Raw genomic sequence first — 19,605 nt, forward strand, 5'->3', positions numbered from 1 at the left:
ATACACTTATCCCTTATTATATTCTCTAAATATTGAAAAGTGTGGTTTGTATTACTCGGTACTCTGTGGACTGCTCTGGGTCATGCACAGTTACTATTAAGTTCTTACATATCCGCATATATCACATTAGGGTTTTATAAGTTAATATATTAAACACATGTAATTCAATATAATACTTCTTGCTTAGTCATTATTTACAAGACATAATCACTTAACTTAAACACATGCAAATACAAGTAGTCCTTGACTTACAATTCACTTAGTAACCATTCAAAGTTACGACAACACTGAAAAAAGTGACTTATGACTATTTTTCACACTTATGAACATTGCAGCATCCCCATGGACATGTGATTGACATTTGGATGCTTGACAACTGAGTCAGTTATGACGGTTGCAGCGTCTTTGGGTTATATGATCACATTTTGCAACCTTCTGACAAGCAAAGTCAATGGGGAAATCAGATTAACAATCGTTTTACTGATTTAACTACTGCAGTGATTCACTTAACAAATATGGAAAGAAAAGTCGTACATGGGGCAAAACTTCTTCTTCTTCTTCTTCTTCTTCTTTTTCTTCAGCGTTTGTCTCGCGCTCGGGCGAGGTCCGCTAATGTCCTTGAGTACTGCTTCCACACCTCTCTGTCTGCCACGTGTGTCGGGTCTGCCTTCGCGATCTCTAGATCGGCCTTGATCGTGTCCATCCAGCGTTGTTTAGGTCTACCACGCGGTCTCGCTCCTCTGACAGTCACCTTCATTACAGATTTGATGATGGATTCTTCCTTGGCGCGGCTCACGTGGCCGAACCATCGTAGCCGGGACTGCCTCATGACCGTGGGGATGGGCACGACGTTGAACCATCTACGCACTTCTTCGTTCCTGACGCGATCGAGTAGGGTGAGGCCTACCGACCATCGGAGCATTCGCATCTCCATTATCTGGAGTCTGCTTTCGACTTCTTTGGTCGTCGGCCAGCACTCTGCGCCGTATATGGCCACGGGGCGCACCACAGAGTACATGGGGCAAAACTCACTTTTTAAATTTCTCACTTAACAACATAAATTTTAGGCTGAATTGTGCTCGTAAGTGGAGGACTATCTGTGTAATGACCATTCACTGTTTGTGTGTGAATTGTTGATAGTTGGTTTCCAATTATCCAGAATTAGCATTTCCTCTTGTCAATGATGTGATTTAGGTTGATTTCCAGTAAATTTTTTAAATCCTAAATGACATATTTATGTTCATTTACTAATTTTCTCATAACAATCTCTTCTGGACAATTACCAACTCTACAAAGACATTGTCAGTATATTATGTTATCAGCACACAAAGGGGCTTTCTTTAGTTGCACCTAACCCTAACCTGGCAGGTAGATTTTCTACACTGATAGATAGGTTTTTCTTGTCCCAAGACCATGAGGAAAACAGACTAAAATTGTCCTTAGTTATATTAGTGTTTAGATGAGTTATTTTCCTTCTTATCCCAGTATCTACAAAATCTGTTAGATCTTCTTAGATAAGAAGATAGGTGACTTCAATGACAAGAGAAAGGAAATAGACACATGGCTGAGTTTTCAATGTGAACATCCAATTTCATACTAGCCACTACATTTCTCAGCCATTACTGAAATGATATAAAGCCTGTTGTCATCATTGCACTGGTTGAGTTCTCAGCATAACCTGAACCACAAACTATCCAAGAAAAATTTGCATTGGTATGTTGTATAAACATAGCCTGTGTATTACTTTGTGGTTAGGTGTGTCGTGCAAATTAGGTTAACCATGGAAAAATGTCATTAATCAATCAACGAACTGTTACAAATTCAAATGTCTTTGTTCTTTTCAATAAGATTTAAAAAAAACAGATTTGTTTTTGTAAAAATTTTCTCTTGATGCACATATAACATTTTATTTTATTTTTTTATTTTATTTTATTTGTCAATTGTTTACAAGATAATAAGTATAAGTGTATACATAGTTATGAATACATGAAATGGGTACATATAAGAAAAATAAAAGAAAAATAAAAGAAACAATAGGACAGGGATGGTAGGCACGTTGGTGCGCTTATGCACGCCCCCTACAGACCTCTTAGGAAAGGGATGAGGTCAATAGTAGACAGTCTAAGGTTAAAGTTTTTGGGGTTTGGGGAAGAAACTACAGAGTCAGGTAGAGTATTCCAGACATTGATCACTCTGTTGCTGAAGTCGTATTTCCTGCAATCAAGCTTGGTGCGGTTAACCTTGAGTTTGTATCTATTGTGTGCTCTTGTGTTGTTATGGTTGAAGCTGAAGTATTCATTGACAGGTAGGACATTGCAATGTATGATTTTATATACCATGCTTAAGTCAGACCGAAGACGGCGTAATTCAAGGTTTTCTAGTTCTAGAATTTCAAGTCTGGTGGCATAAGGTATTCTACAACGAGTAGAGGAGTGGAGAACTCTTCTTGTGAAATATTTCTGGACTTTCTCAATTGTGCTAATATCAGATACGTAATGTGGGTTCCAGACTGATGAGCTGTATTCGAGTATTGGTCTAGCAAATGTTTTGTATGCTCTAGTTAGTAGTGTGATATTACCAGATAAAAAGCTATGTAAGATTAGGTTAACAACTCTTAATGCCTTTTTGGCTATGTAGTTGCAGTGGGCTCTAGCACTTAGATCATTAGAGGTGAGTATTCCAAGGTCCTTTACAGAGCTTGGATCATCAACAAGATCTTGACTATTCAGCTTGTATTTTATTTTCGGATTTTTTTTGCCAATATGTAAGACAGAGCATTTATTTGTTGAGATTTGAAGTGGCCATTTGTTTGACCATTCTGATACACAGTCAAGATCTTTTTGAAGGGTAGCAGTATTGTCTGTGGTATTGAACAGCTTTACATCATCAGCGAAAAGAACGCAGTTGCTCTTAATATGATCACAGAGGTCATTTATGTAGAGTATGAAGAGAGTTGGTCCTAGAACACTGCCTTGGGGGACACCACTATTGACAGGTACAGAATTTGATAGGACGCTCCCAATTTTGACCATTTGTTGTCTTTTTGACAGGAATGCTTCTATCCAGTTATGCAGTTGTCCAGAGATACCATAGGATTTTATTTTTAGTAGTAGTTTGTCATGTACCACTGAATCAAAGGCTTTACAGAAGTCTATGTAGATTGCATCTATTGTTTTGCCCTGATTGAGTTGTGTAGTCCATATGTTTTTGCAGTGTAAGAGTTGCAGATTACAGGATAGTTTTTTTCTGAAACCAAATTGTTTATTGGAGAGTAGGTTGTTTGTCTCTAAGTGGAGGATGATGGATTGGTTAATAATTGATTCCATGACTTTACAGGAGACGCAGCATAAGGAGATTGGCCTGTAATTTTCAACTAGGTTGGGGTCTCCCTTTTTGAAGATGGGGATGACTGTGGCTTGTGACCATAGGTTAGGCAAGGAGCTGGTCCTGAAAGATTTTTCAAAGATTATGCTTAGAGGTTTGGCTATGGCAGTGGATAGCTTTTTTAAGAAATAGGCACATATTCCATCCGGTCCAATAGATAGAGATGGTTTTAGATTGCATAGTGCTTTTTCAACATTGTCTTCTGTAAAATCGATATGTATTAGATCATTGTAGTTATCTGTGGTTCGGCTAGGAAATACTGGGCATGATCCATTGCTGTTTACAAATACTGAGCCAAAAAATGTGTGAAAGATGTTGGCTTTAATGGTGTCGTCGTTGCAGTCTTTACCATTAGGTCCTATCAGGGGTGGGATGGACCTTGAATCTTTTAGTTTGTTGTTTACAAAATTGTAAAAAGCACTGGTGGAATTGGTGCTTAGAAGGTTTTCCTCTTGTTTAATGTGATAATTGGTGCATCCGGTCTTTATTTGGTGGCATAAATTTTTGTATCAACATGATGTGAATCCAGCCATGGTTGGACTGAACATAGCTCACTGAACAAACATAGCTAGATTCACATTATTTCAAATTATTATATTTTGGTTTCTTTGGTGTTCTGTATAGAAAGAGCTATAAAGTAGGGAGTCTACATATGGTTAGAGGCTGGAGCCTATATAGCTGATGGACTTTTATTCATAGAGAAAAGGAAAGGTACAGGTTGGACGACATGAAAAAGATTTTTTGGGGTAAAAGTCTTTAGAAAATAAAGACTTTTACAGTATTTACAGTATTTATTCCGCACATTGAACACTAAGGGTTCTGTTACTGTTTTGGAAAGCAGTATTGTCAAGACACAACTTTACTATTTAAAACAACTCTTAAGTGCATTAAGTTTCTTGCATGTATGCTTTCAGAGACTTAAAAGAAATCCAAAGGTCCTTCTGCAACATATGTATAGGAAGGAAGATTTGTGTAAACTGGTGTTTCTTAAGGCTTTTTCCTCTCAGGGCCCTTTCTCACTTTTTAAAATTATGGGTGACAAAAGACCTTTTGTTTATGGGTTATATTTGTTGATATTTACCATATTCAAAAATAAAATAAACACATTTGCTGCCTTTACTGCTTCTCATGATTGTTTGATGGGATTTTAATATTGTATTATTTTTCAGCATAGGCTGGCAAATAATTTTGGTAGTGCAGATCCTGAAAGATAGTTGGATTACATTTAAGAAATACTGGTATAAATCATTTAAATAATGTAGACTAGAGGGGCAAAACCAAAATTTAAATTTGTTGTTGTTAATACAGAAGGGGTGTGCTGGTGTACTCTAAATTACAAGAGAAATCTAACTCAGTTCACACAATTCACTAAAGAAGTCCCAGTGAAGCTTGCTTTGCTTTGGTTCAGATTTGATTCACATGCAATGATGTCAAAAGAAATCTTGTTAGAGTTTAGCTGATAGTATGCGTTATTCAACAACCATGAGTTAGCATGATGTGTGTATGTGGTTCAACCACTTATAGTCCCCAAAGATGCTCCCCAATGAAATTAATCATGGCTTCTGGGTTTACTTCAAGATTCTGACTTCTTCCGAATTATAATTAATCCAAGCTGGGTTCCTAGTGTGAATCCAGACAAGGAACAAATAGTGGTTCAGGGCCAACTTTCCTTTCATTGCAGCGATGCAGGCAGCCGCAGGATCTTTCGGAGGCGCTGCCCTGCCCAGAGCCGGCCTTTCCTCTTCCGGGCGTTCAGCGTCGCCGTTACGTTTCAGTTGGCCGGAGTGCGGGTGGTTCGGCTAGCGCAGGAGGGACGGGGATTGTGGTTCCCGGTTGCCTCGGGATCCGCAGAGGAGCGCCGGGTCGGTGCGTGGTCCAGCTTTTCCCGGACCTCCTGCGATGGAGGCGGTTTTGCGGCGAGAACTTGACACCTCGGAGCTGCGGCCTGCGGGACACTCGGGGGGAGGCTGCATCAGCCAGGGCGAGAGTTTCCACACGGACCACGGGAAGGTCTACGTGAAGCGCAATGACAGGGCCGAGGTGGGAGGACGCAGATTGGGTTAGGCCGGGAATGTTAGGCTGGAAAAGGAGCGCCTACTCTCGGGTGGTTAATTGGTTGGCTGTGAGGTTTTCTACTAAAGCTCCTTCTGAATGTACCTGCACCAAGCGAGGCTTTTCCTTGCAACGGGGAGAACCGGGGGTGGAGGGAGTTGTATTCTTCTTAAAAGCTTAAACCAAGGGAAGAGCACCGCAGAGGGGCATTCTTCTGAGGTTAAATAGACAGATTAACAGAGTTGGAAGGGACCTTATAGGTCATCTAGTCCAACCACACTCCCAAGCAGGAGACCCTACACTATTTCTGGCAGATGGCAGTCCAGTCTCTTGTTGGAAGCTTCCAGTGATGGCACTCCCACAACTTCCTAGGGCAACTTCTGTTCCATTGGTTGATTGTTCTTTCTGTCAGAAAGTTTCTCCTTATTTCCAGGTTGAATCTCTCCTTGTTCAGTTTCCATCCATTATTCCTTGTCTGGCCTTACAGGTGCTTTGTAAAATAGCTTGACCCACTCCTCTCTGTGGCAGCTCCTCAGATATTGGACACTGTTATCATATCTCCTCTGGTTCAGGTTGCAGGTTGGCAGACCTGGGTTGCCCTGAAAAAAAAAGTTGGGAGATATTGATAGGCAGTATTTTTCTTTTGGTCTGTGGATTTTCCTGGGCCCTAGTTTTTGTGTATGTGTTGAGGAAAATGGAGTAAGCCATTATACCCTATACATGGAATTCTCAACTTACCATCACAATTGAGCCCAAAATTTCTCTTGCTAAGTGAAATACTTACTAAGTGAGTTTTGCTCCACTTTACAACCTTTCTTGCCACAGATATTAAATTGAATCACTCCAGCTGTTAAGTGAGCAACACGGTTGTTAAATGAATCTGGCTTCCTCATTGACTTTGCTTGTCAGAAGGTCACAAAAGGTGATCACATGATCCCTGGACATTGCAACTGTCATCAATATAAGTCATTTGCCAAGTGTCTGAATTTTCATCACGTGACCATGGAGATGTTGCAGTGGTCGTAAGTGTGAAAAATGGTCATAAGTCACTTTTCTCAGTGCAGTTGTAACTTTGAACCATTGCTGAACGAACTGTTGTAAGTTGAGGATTACCCATAGGTGTGGAAACATCCAATTCAAATGTACATGTCCTGGCTATGTCTTTCTGCTGTGTCTCTTTGAGGATTACCTTTGTTAGTGGTGCAGGCTTAAGTTGTATTAGTAAGCCTATAGAGATTCTAATACTATGTCAGTGTTTCTTCCCTCTTCAGATACTGTCTGTTCCAAAATATATTATTGGAAAGAGAAGCAACACAAGATTTATACTGGTATACTGTTTTGCCAACTTATGGTAAATGAATAGCATTTCAACTCAGCAATGAAAAATTTAATTTTTTTAAAATTAGATTTAAGGTGACCTTAGCCTGAACAACTCTGAGTGGTTACATAGCCATAGGGCCTGTCTACTACATGCAACACTATATATAACCCATGGCTCAGAGATATGGGTGCTTTTGAGAATACAAATTGTATGCAACATTTCTTGTGTTGCACAGTGTTAAACAATGTTTTACTTAACTTCAGACTGTTGAATTTACTTAGCAAACAGAACCCTTAAAGAACCTTTTACTTTGTAGTAATCACTTTGAATCCATTTAAAAGTCCATTTTTTTCTAGTAGGATATGAAATAATAAACTGAAGTGTCTTTAATCATCAGCAGAGTGCTTTCTTTGCATTGCTGAACAACAAGAAGATTGAATACTTTAGATTATTCATGCACTACGTGTTTTTCCTGTGATAGTATCAACAGACAGAACATTTTAAAAAAATGTTGCTGTTAAGAAGCAGAGTCATGATTTATGGAATTCTTGGCCACCATCTATTGGTTATTCAGATATGTGCAGCCCTAGGATAAATGCAGTTGAATAGTAGGACTTTGAGAAAGATGGTTAGCTGTAGGAACTATAAACTCATCAAAGAACATTATATGAACAAAGGAAGCAAGGAGACTGTACAGTACTTCCTGGAAATAGTGGCCTCTGTGAAGATTTCCCAGCTTCACAGGCTGCAGAAATGCAAACGTTGAGATGTTTGAATTTCTATTATATGTGTTAAGCCAGGGATGGATTACAGTAGTATGTTTCTGGACTTGTAGTTTGCACATCTACAGATTACCTGGATAATTTGTAGATTAACCTAAAGATTTAGCTGCTGCCTGTCAGATTTTTGCCTGATGAACTCAGTCCTTTTTGTACCTTCTTTACATAGGTTTCTTTTTGTTTCATTCTATTATTTCTGTTTTTGTTCCTTTTTCTCCTTCTTCCCAGGGCAGCTGCTATGTTTCCTAACCCATCTCCGTCCTGTTTTCTTTTTCTGTTTTGCTGGAAAGGAAGAGCGGGATATGTGTATGTAGGTTGCATGTATCTGTGTGTAAGTGGTTTGCATGTGCAAAGGGAATCAGTTAATTTTATAAATAGAATACTTCATTTTATAAAGAATTACTTTTAATGAGTAGTTATTCCATTCCTGTAAATGATTTATTATTTCCTTATTTTTTGAGTGTAACTTCTGGCATTTATTTATGCAACCCTTTGAGTCAGTTTTTGACTGTTGTTAACTGTAGTCCCTAGGCAGTCAGGCAAGGTTTTTCAGAAATGCTTTGCTATTGTCCTCTTCCTGAGGTCACTCAATTGGTTTTGATCCTAAGGCAGGACTGGAAATCACAAGTCTCCTGGTTTCTAGCTTGGTGCCTTAATCATATACCAAACTAGTTATTTCTAGCATTAGACGTTGATGTATGTATATATGCATTCATGCACATACACAAATATACAAGTATAATTCTTGTATATATTAATAAGATTGAGAGAAATCCCTAGCTGTATTTTTGTTGAAACTACCTTCCCAAGATTTCCAAGGCATTACACAACTTTTGTCTGTGTTTATTTTGTCCACTCTTGCTTTTGTAAGAGATTGTAAATAATCTTTATTTTGGCTTATAGGGAAAGGAATAGAATGTGAGCAGAACACATTCTTGTATACTCCCTCCATTCTTTAGTGTAATCTGGCAGCAGGGTCATAAAGAAATGCGAACTGTACAATATGGCTTTTATATTTGTTCTGAATAGAATAAATAATTTGTGTGGAACTTACTGTTATTATTATTTTTAAATGTAGACTATTGGAAAGGGCTACTATTCAATACGGGAGAAATATTTTAATAGCTTTTTCTTATTATATTCAATAGGCCAGAAGAATGTTTGATGGAGAAATGGCAAGTTTAGCTGCTATTCTGCAAACACAGACTGTGAAAGTTCCTAAACCTATCAAAGTTATTGATTTGCCAGAAGGTGGTGCTTTATTTGTGATGGAACATTTGGACATGAGAAGTCTCAATAGGTAAAGTTATGAGGACAAAAATGTACAATCTTTTAAAAACAAGATAGTACTAAACCAGCTTTAGACAGTGCTTATATGACTTCACGAGTCACAGGTTAGACTGCGACAATTCAGCTTTCCTTGAGACAAATCTATCTCTTATGGTACATTTACAGTTCATTTTGGGAACAAACAAAATTGGGTTAAACCAAGGCTAAGTTAAACTTGGGAGTACTGTATACAGTCTCAGTTCAGTAGGTAACTGAAAAGTAATCAAATATTGCACATATTCTAGATTCTCAGGAGGTTTTCACAGTAGACTGTAGAATAAATATGGGGCAGGGAGGTGTGGTTGCTGAAGTCCTACAGTCTGAGCTTTGGCAGTTCACTGCTAGGAAGGCCAGCAGCACTGAGTCACTAATGCTAGAGATGATCCATTGAAGTTTGTGAAATCTGACCTAAAAGAGAGCAATATTAAGGAACCAGAATATATGGGATGGTCTGTACCCAAGTTACACCAGCATTTTTAAAGCTTTTATATAGTAGAGAAATATTTGTAGTACATTAATAAAATAATGAATTACTAGTTTGAGTGTGCTGTTATTAAATATGAAAATGTATCACGTTTTGTTAAAAAATATTGAAAGCTAGTAATAGTACTATAATCCAAGTTTGAAGCAACACTACGGTCAGATTAAGATACAAATCCTCAGTGTAAGGTCCAGCAAGTACCAGGGTATTGCAATAGTAGCAAATATCTGTAGCTCAGGTATAGTAGGATGAGGGTGAAGGTTCGTTCTCTCAGTTTGTGGATTGGTTTCCGAATGTTTGAATGTTTCGTTACCAGGCCAGGTGACATCTTCAGGGGGTAGGGTATTAACAATACCCATTGTCATTTCAACCAAAACCAAATTCTTGTTCAGATTGTTAATTTGGCACTTGCTGATAAGAATAATGTGTTTTGATTTTTTAGACACGCAGCAAAACTTGGGATGCAGTTGGCTGATCTTCATCTTCATAATCAAGAGCTTGGGGAAAAGTTGAAGAAAGATGCAAACACTATTGGTAAATGGTTAGCTGTTTTGAGAATTTCTAAATCCCAGAAATTTATTGTATGTTGAATTGTTAAGGCTTCTAACAGGTTTGCTTTACCTCCTACAAAAGCTGGTTATAGAGCCCTAAAAAATTCCTTTTATTTGAATAGAAAGATGGTCAATAGCAATAAAGTAGTTCTTTATCAATATGATTTTCATAAAGACCATCTTTTAAATGTTTAATATTCCTCAGTATTGGATATCTTGTTTCATGGTTAAATGAAATTCAATTGGACATTGAAGAGCAATATTTATATGAGATATGAAAATATGTAGCTTGAACTCACCCACATAGATAATCTCAGTTATTTCTGCATCCATTTAGAAGATTTAGATTCATTTAGAAGAGCAAAATAATCTAGTGTTTAGGGTATTTATCTGTTGTAGTAGGAAACTATTTCTTTTTTCCTATTTAAGGTAAAAGTCAGATGGATATTCAGTTTGTGGAAGAGTTTGGGTTTCATTCTGTCACTTGTTGTGGTTATCTTCCACAGGTAGGCTTTTATTGTTTTTGCTTTGTTGTGTTACTCTTCATACCTACATATTTGTTTGCAAATCCTTAAAGCAGCCGTGCTTTTTCCGAGAATTGTGTGACTACTTCTGCAGCTACTGCATAAATCTGAAAAGGGAATAGTTGGCTCAGAGTTGCAGAGAGGAGCAGTGTTCACACCCTTATTTATACTGGCACACCTATTTAAAGTACTGCACAGCACTAATATGTGCACTTTTTAAGGATATGTGGCGTTTTGATTCCAAACAAGAAAAAGTGCTTCTAAATGGCATGGGTGTACACAGCATACCTGTAAGTGAGACAGTAAAGAAGCTATTTTTTCTTAGGTGCGCATGGTAGTTCTGTGATGCTACAAAAATGTGTTTGAGTAGGAGAGGTGCTGAGCATTCACCCACATTTCTTCCAACATGGCTTCTCAACATGGTTGGCTGCTATGTGAGGACAAAAAAGAATTGTAGATTTTTTTAAAAAAAGATGCACTGACAGGTATGCTACTGTGCCCTGCCCACTTTAAAGCCGTGCATATTTTGTGTGAATGAATAATTCAAGAGATAATTTAGAGAAGTACGATTTGGTATAAAAAGTCCAATACAGTACTGGTATCATCAATATATTGTCTGATCCCCATTTTGTAGTAGCAGAATGGCAGATGTCATTGCTGCTGCTTCCTTGAAAAATAGATGTACTTTGCAATTAAGGGGATGATGGTAGCAATAGCTAATTAATACAATAGCACTTAGACTTACTGCTTCACAGTGCTTTACAGCTTTTTCTAAGTGGGTTACAGAGTCAGCATATTGCCCCCAACAATCTGAGTAGAGTCCAAAATGTGATTTAAATGTGATACTATTGTGCCAGGATTTTCTCTAAAAACAGTATTTTGGCACAGAGCTGATCTTGAAATTAGCCAAGCTTTATGGCTAATGCTACTTAAGATGTTACTTTTAACAATGCAGCCCATTGGCAACAATCCAAAATCTTAGGAAGTGATTATTTAAAATATTAGGAATTACTGGGATGGTATGTAGGCGAAGAAATGAGCAAAATATTCAATCTGATTTCTTCTTAGAATCTATTCCCAAAAACACACTCAAATTGGGGAGATAGATTCATATTAATTGATTTCTATTATAAACGCTACAAATGTGTAAACATTGCAAAAATGTGATTAAAATAGACAATGTAATGGAAATGATTATGTTAATTTGATGGACAAACATAGCAAAGACAACAACAAAAAACTTTATTTGCAGGTTAATGACTGGCAACAAGACTGGATACATTTCTTTGCTAGGCAACGAATTCAGCCCCAGATGGATTTGATTGAGAAGAATTCAGGAGACAGAGAAGTAAGAGAGCTTTGGGCTCAACTTCAGGTAGTGATCTTTATGGAACTTCAAAATGGCATCCTCATATTTTCAAAGCAATATAATTTCCATACTACTCAAACTGGTTAATGAGAGCTCCTTTACCTTGTAGTACTTTCTATTAGTTATCTTAAACTTGTAAGAAGTGAAACATTTAAAATTTCCTTTTAAAGATTTAATCTCTCAGATCTATTATGAACCATTTCATTGGGTCAAACTGGTATAGATGCCACTTGTGTGTTCTTACAAAGCTTTTTATTGCAGGGTAGCACATTCATAACACATCCTATAGAATCTAGTTAAGAGTAACTTCTGTATGACTTATTTAGAGATACTGTAAGCAGATTTTGCTTTGCAGCTTAATATTCCATTCTTAGTAGCCCTTTTTTGTAATTAGTATTTTTTTCACTTTCTATTAATCCATATAATGCTGTTTTCTAATTACTTATTTTTTGAAACATAAGTCTGATATTTAGTTAGTTAGTTTGCTTTTACGATAGCAAAATATAAATAATTAAGTACCAAACTGGTCAGGCTGATAGAGTGGTACTTAAATAATACTGTAAAATAAATAATAATGTTTTATAAAGGTACTTGCTTTTTGCTTGCTTAAATTATATGCTTGAAATTATGCCTTTTTTCAGTTTAGTAATATTGTTTTTATTACAGCCAGTGAATAAATAATCCATATATATCTGTTTCAATTTAAAATTATATGTATGTATAGTATGTACACACACACATACATGACATGCACACACACATACTCCGTGTGTGTGTGTGTGTCTGTCTGTCTGTCTGTCTGTGAATTTTATAGTAAACCAATGAACAGCTGCTACTGCATTGATAATATATGAATAAGAAAGAAAATTTTGGTTCTGCTGTGTTCTTGGTGTGGCTTGAATGTTAAGTCTTTTATACATATTAAATTTAAAAATTCAAGTTCTTCTGCAATTTTAAGTTACACACATACAAGAGTTACCCACATGTAAAGTCAGAAACTCAGGTTGCTTTTTTGGATCTTAGCATGTCTTATGAACTTACCTAGTCTGGGTTCCAAATCATGATTGTGTGAACTTAGCTGATCAAAATTTAACAAACCCTGGTTAAAAGATCATAGCATGCTATGTGAATGTAATCCAAGTCTATTTATACTTAGTGATTCTGGAGCAGGACTTTGGTGTGCAATTCTCTATCTTATTTACTAGGTTTTAAGGTCAGTTCACCTTTGAATTTTAAATCATCTTATCTGTTCTTACTGCTATATCCATTATTTTTCTTGTCAAACAAAATTAAATAAAAACAGTAAAACTAATGTGCTTTTTTAATGGTACAATTAGGTGTACTGTAATTAGTGTGCCTAGAGGCCTCTCTCTCTCTCTCTCTCTCTCTCTCTCTCTCTCTGCTTAAAGGTACTGTACAGTTAAATGATTACTTACTGGTAGATAACAGATGATTTCTCCAGTCAAGCTTATTGTTTGCTTCTCTTTCTTTTTAGGTGAAGATACCCAATTTTTTTGGTGATCTGAAAATAATTCCTGCTCTCTTACATGGGGATCTGTGGGGAGGAAATGTAGCTGAAGATGATTCTGGGCCTATTATCTTTGATCCTGCCTCTTTCTATGGTCACTCTGAGTTTGAGTTGGCCATTGCTGGAATGTTTGGTGGTTTCAGTGGTTCATTTTATTCTGCTTACCATGGTAAAATCCCCAAAGCGCCAGGCTTTGATAAACGGCTCAAACTTTACCAACTGTTTCACTACTTGAACCACTGGAATCACTTTGGTACAGGCTACAGAGGGTCATCTATAAGTATTATGAAAAATCTGGTGAAATGATTTATTGTGAAATTTTATTGACTGTGTTTGGAAAAAGACATGGGTTTTCAGCTGCAATGATCTATGATAATTTATTAAGAGTTATACCCAGTCTTTCATCCTGGAGCCCCAGGTGGTACACGTAGCTCTGCTTCCAATTTTTACCCAGGAGAGAGACAGAGAGAGAAAAACAATGATCACCTGGAAGTCACCCTCTGAGCGTCCATAGGTAAATTTCCTCATCCCACTCCAACATCTTAATTACTATATTCCACTCGTTATAATTTAAATTATAATCCCCTTTCCTTAATTGAAGATCAATCCCACTATGTCCCAAGCTTGGTATCCTGTAACTACATTTTATTAAAGAGCTGCCCAAGGGGGGAAATAAGACTTGCAAGAAAGCCTTTTTACTGTTAAGTTGACGCCATTGAGTTGATTTAGTAGGTTGCAGTAGAAACAATAGTTTAGATACATGCTTTGCCAGCAAGGTGGAAAGGGAACAAAACCAACAATAATGATAAAGACACAATTGGAGGTCTTAGTGATCTTTTTTTCATAGTAGAGTACATATGAATATATTGGGAATTTTCTTACTTGCTATGAAACTAAGATTACTCTCAGTGTTTATAATATTATTTATATTTCAGTATTCTCCTTATAGCTGGATTTACATTAGAAGCATGTTCTAAGCTAAAATTGGAATATATAGGATGCTGCCTAGGTGGCTTTTGTTGTTTCTGCCGTGAGTGTTGTTAGCATGGCTCTGGTTGTCAAAATTCAGGACTCTGCCTGAATCTTCCAAGCACACTACAATTTGCGTGATGATCTGGTTTGTTTTCCTTCTATAAGGCTCCAGCTGGTGTATATTCCTAACTGCCAAAAAAACTTAACCTAATCTTATGCGTACATTCATGGATTACATTCATGGACTAAGTTTATAAGTGGCTGTATCTATTTCACAGTTACTTTCTTGTGACTGGTTGGTTGGAATAATTTCTCTTTGAAGCCATTCAACTGAGCTGGGACTCTAGTCCCAGAAACTCTAGCCATCCATTGCTGCTTTGGCTGATAAATCTTGGGTTGTATGCAAGGATGAGGTTAAAGTAGGCTGCCAGTGATTTTTGCAGCTTGTTCTGAACTACTTTGAGTATTGATACAATTGAAGCAACCTTTGTGCTGATAAAATACTAAACACTACTTAAAATTAATATGTTAGGTTTAGACCTTGGATTATGAGGAAGAAATCAACACCTGATGGACCCTCCCCTTCCACACATATGTTCTTCCATTTTAATACTTCGGTTGACTGTAGTATCTTGCAACCAGTTAGGCTCACAATATTCCAGAGTGCGTTTTTGATTCACTACTGCTGAGATAAAATACATGGTTATTTCCCATCCCCCCATCAGATCTAAAATTTTCCTGCTAGAAAAGAAATCATTTGTTGATTTTGTCTGTCACTTAACAGTATAAAATCTAACTAAAGTAGTAAAAATAATTCTAATTCAGATTGTGATAGCATATTAATTCTATTGAATCTTTTAGTTAAAGTATTTATGTTGCTTCTACCTTAGTCAGGCAAGGGCTTACTTTCCTGGACAGATAATTAGAGAATTAATTTTAGGTATAAATATGTGTCCAGCGTCAGGTGTCAGTTTCGTCTGCATGGATTGTTTAACAGGGGAGATTAGAAACAGAAGGAAAAGTTTTATTACTGCAATACTAATTCCCCTTAGTTTTTGCATTTTCACGAATCTGCTACTGCTTGTTTCTAGCGTGCAGCAGCAGGAATGCTGAATCAGTATACCTAATACTTGAAAAAGTATACTGGAAATACCCAACATGATTTACAACAATTGTGAAGTGCTGATGAAGAGTTTCCTAGAGAGCAGTAAATAGATTCAGAAGCCCTTAAACGTTTGAAAATGAAATAATATGTGGATCTGAGCAAAAGGATACATGAAAGCTTAATTACATTATTTTTAGAAATCATACCAAAAGATTGTATTTAATGTACTGCAGAATATATATATGTCTATGACAAACAATTAGAATATGGGGTTTGCTCTTTCAGATGTTGCTTTTTGGTGGCTGTCCATTCTAAATTGCCAGGTAGATAGAAAGGCATGATTAATAGAATGTATTCTCATATAGACCCTTGAAATGTTTTTGAATTAACATTATTGGCTTTACATTATGGAAAAAATATTACACTAATTTTTAAAATTTCCAATCGTCTCTGTGTTGCCCTTCTTTCTCATTTTGCATAACAATACCACTAGTTTTTTGAGTTTAAAGAAGTTGCTATTTGTCATTTTTTATAATTGTTCAAATAAAATATATTCCTGAGCATTTCATTTTTTAGTTTCTCTTTTTTTTCTGTTTGGTATTATAAATTCATCATGATCCTGTTTGGTATTATAAATTCATCATGATCCATTTTATTAAATTATTTGGACAAACATTATACAATCCAGAATAATTCAAATTGTACCCCGCTCTCATGTTGTAGGCATTAAGAAGCCAGGTTTATTTCTCTAGTTATTTTTGACCATTTTATTTAATATTTGTAATTACAATATTGTGAATTTTTTGAAATTGTCATGGAGAATTCTAGTTTAATCGAGGTAGCGCAGTGGTTAGAATGCAGTACTGCAGCCTACTTCTGCTGATCACAGGCTGCCAGCAGTTTGGCAGTTTGTGTCCCACCGGCTCAGGGTTGACTCAGCCTTCCATCCTTCCGAGGTCAATAAAATGAGGACTCAGATTGTTGGGGGCAATGTGCTGACTCTGTAAACTGCTTAGAGAGGCACTGTGAAGCGGTATATAAGTCTAAGTGCTATTAAAATTGATGTAACTTAAAAAAAAAACTAATGTTGCTTTGAAAATTTTTATTATAATACGGAATAATTCAGCAGTAAATGAAGAGTAATCTTTGATATGCAAATAGCTGGGCATTTATCAAAAAAGTCCAACATTTGACTTGAGCAAACTTTAAAAAAAAAAGAATCATTAAAAAGTTAAAAACAAGAACTGAATCTCATCATAATACTTGAAGATTATTCCAAACGATTATAATGGAAATTCAGAATATCTTCTGATTTTAAAAAATGCTATAAATTGTTCTGCTGAAGAAAAGGTAGAGACAAATCAGCTCCATGACAAGCAGAGCCAAGGAGCAGGGCAGAATGAAGAGCCTCCCGTAAGTGCTCAATACAGTTGCTCCTCAAGAGGAGACTGCTAAGATGGTGGTCACTGGCAGATTTACAACTGTGGGTGATGAGGAAATAGCCAGTTTGTTCAATCTGTGCTTGGTACTTTTGAAACAACACTAAGTCCACGTATTTCCTTTTCTAATCATTTTCAGAAGTTGCTTATTAACTGCTTTTCAGCTATTTAGGAACCTTTGGATTGGCAAGTGTTACAGCACTGGATGAGTTTCCTTCAATTCTTAGCGAAAGAAGTTTTAAATACAAATGTAAGGACTTAAAGAGGTTTTTTTTTTCAGAATAAGCAGCAAAAGGTGATTTAAAAGTTTGATTTTAGAAAGTGACAAATGAACTAAAAGTCCAGGTAAAATTGAAATAAGATTTTGAAAGAATTCTGAAAAAATTCCCATTAAAAATGCTCTTTTAAATACTTACAAAATAGTAAGATAAGACTTTGAAAAATGTACACTAAAGAGGATTTAAATTATAATTAAAGAATACTCAAATTCACAATTACAGAATGAAGCAAAATATTTTAACATTGGACATATTGAAAGATATTTTTCAACAATGGCCCATAAGTTAATTTTAATACAGTAGTATCTGCCTCTACAGATAGACTGTCTTTAAAATACAAGGAGTCCTCTACTTACAACCATTCATTTAGTGACTGTTCAAAGTTACAACAGCACTGAAAAAGTGATTTATGATAGTTTTTCACACTTATGACCACTGCAGCATCCTCATGGTCATGTGATCCGGCATGCATTTTTGATTGCAGTATACCAGGTTGCAGTGTCATGTGTTCAACTTTTACGACCATCTGACAACAAAGTCAGTGGATCTGGGGAAACCAGATCCACTTAACAATTGTGTTATTAACAGTGGTTCACTTAACTATAGCAAGCAAGGTCATAAAATGAGGCAAAACTCATTTAACAACTGTTTTGCTTAGCAACAGTAATTTCGGGCTGAATTGTATCTGTTGGGGGCTACCCCATGTTACGATTTGAAAGTATATTTTAAAATGTTGGGCTACAAGAATGGTGTGGGAAAAAATATTACAATGGATAAGAGCCGTGGTGGCACAGTGGTTAGAATGCATTACTGCAGGCTACTTCTGCTGACTGCCGGCTGCCAGCAGTTTGGCAGTTTGAGTCTCACCAGCTAAAGGTTGATTTAGCCTTCCATGCTCCCAAGGTTGGTAAAACGAGAACCCAGATTGTTAGGGACAATATGCTGATTCCGTAAACTGCTCAGAGAAAGCTGTAAAGCACCGTGAAGCGGTATATAAGTCTAAGTGTTATTGCTATGTACAAAAGAATCCAGCTCCTTAAGTGACTAAGTCTGGATCAATCCTAGAATGAAGCATTCTCAGCCCCAGGGTTCATTGGAAAGTCAGGTAAGAAGCAGAGTAAAGGTGCCATGGAGATTTTCTTCCTACACTTCTTAAATGATAGAACTTTTATGATAGAAATAGCATTGGAATCAGGTATTTTCTACTCTGGTAACAATATAAACTATCAAGAATAAGCTTGAGGAATAGATAGAGTTAGGATAAATGCTTTGCTTTTGTATTTTTGTATGTTACAAAAATAAAGAAACCCATATATGAATAAAACAACCCTCACTTTTGTGCTTTGCTCTGTATCATTCAAAAACCAACCTGTTCTATAGTTGGAATCATGTGTGATAGTGATAACACCTTTTGATTAATGAGCGCAAAGAATTCAAAAAACACCCCTTTGGCTTTACTCAGTATCTGATTGCACATTTGGCCAAGTCAAAAAGACCTTAGTGCATATCCTTGCTCTTTATATATTGATGTAACCAGTTCATCTGGAGGTACCACACATTGCTCTTCCACTAGACTTGCTTTATCTGATGGAAGATTTGCAGTTACAATTTATCTGCTGCATCTTACCTCCAAGTATAATTTTTACAGCTTTCATTTGAGTATTGGTATGTTTTTAGACATACTAGTAGCGTAATAACTCAGCAGTTAAAGATGCTGAGCTTGACAGCCTGGGTTCAAGCCTGAACGCCACATGCAGCTCCTGCCTACCTAGCAGTTCGAAAGTATGCAAATACGAGTAGATAAATAGGTACCACTTTTGTGGAAAGGTAAGAATGTTCCATGTGTCTTTATGTATTGTCATGCTGGCTACATGACCTGGAAATAGCTTTTGTGTGTGGCTCCTTTGTCTAAGAAACAGATGAGTACTGTCCCCTGGAGTTGGAAACAACTGGACAGGGGAAACCTTTACCTTTGTTTTTAGAGAACCAGTGAGGGTATTAACTTAGTTGGCTTTTTAAAAATTGCTTTCAGCAATGTGCACCCCTTTTATTCCCTCACTGTTCTTCCAATACATACAGATATAAATTTAATAAAGCACAAACTACATCCAGTAGCTGCTTTCTGTGACTATAATTTTGTTTTGTAATCCTGCAAGCCTAGGGGCATAACAGATCTACCTATAATACATCTTTTGGTGTTTAATCATAAGCCACCTGATTTAGATGCAGCAAAATATTGTTAAATCAATATTTATCACATATTTCTGTTTATATGAATGCCTTTTTGTTGTGACATTCACTGAAATACAGTATTTTTCAATATATTTCTCAGAGGAGTATTCTTCAATATATTTCTCAGAAGAGTAGATTTTGCCTTTGTTATATTTCAGTTCAATTACACTCCAAATGAACATGTTTACTGAATTTAACATTCTCTTGCTCTTGACGTTGTTGTTTTTTTTGCTTCAGTGATCATATAATTAGGTCTAAAAG

At 36.6% G+C, this 19,605-nt stretch overlaps 1 protein-coding gene across 3 annotated transcripts; it reads left to right on the forward strand.

The window, feature by feature from the left end:
* Positions 1–5,126: 5,126 nt before the first annotated feature.
* Positions 5,127–15,961, forward strand: FN3KRP (fructosamine 3 kinase related protein). 3 transcript variants are annotated; one of them, XM_087924700.1, is made up of 7 exons: positions 5,151–5,424; positions 7,765–7,842; positions 8,685–8,836; positions 9,789–9,880; positions 10,327–10,403; positions 11,674–11,796; positions 13,286–15,961. In XM_087924700.1, the coding sequence occupies exons 3-7, from the start codon at positions 8,694–8,696 to the stop codon at positions 13,622–13,624; spliced, it is 774 nt and encodes a 257-aa protein (XP_087780826.1). In that variant the 5' UTR covers positions 5,151–5,424; positions 7,765–7,842; positions 8,685–8,693; the 3' UTR covers positions 13,625–15,961. The 3 variants fall into 3 exon arrangements, with proteins under 3 accessions (XP_026551992.2, XP_087780827.1, XP_087780826.1); XM_026696207.2 differs by lacking the exon at positions 7,765–7,842 and having other exon boundaries at positions 5,127–5,424; XM_087924701.1 differs by lacking the exon at positions 7,765–7,842 and having other exon boundaries at positions 5,139–5,250.
* The last annotated feature ends 3,644 nt before the right edge of the window (positions 15,962–19,605 follow it).

The sequence above is a fragment of the Pseudonaja textilis genome, chromosome 2 (assembly GCF_049901715.1).
Source record: "Pseudonaja textilis isolate UNSWEBS1 chromosome 2, rPseTex1.2, whole genome shotgun sequence".
In the NCBI taxonomy this organism is placed as follows: Eukaryota; Metazoa; Chordata; class Lepidosauria; order Squamata; family Elapidae; genus Pseudonaja; species Pseudonaja textilis.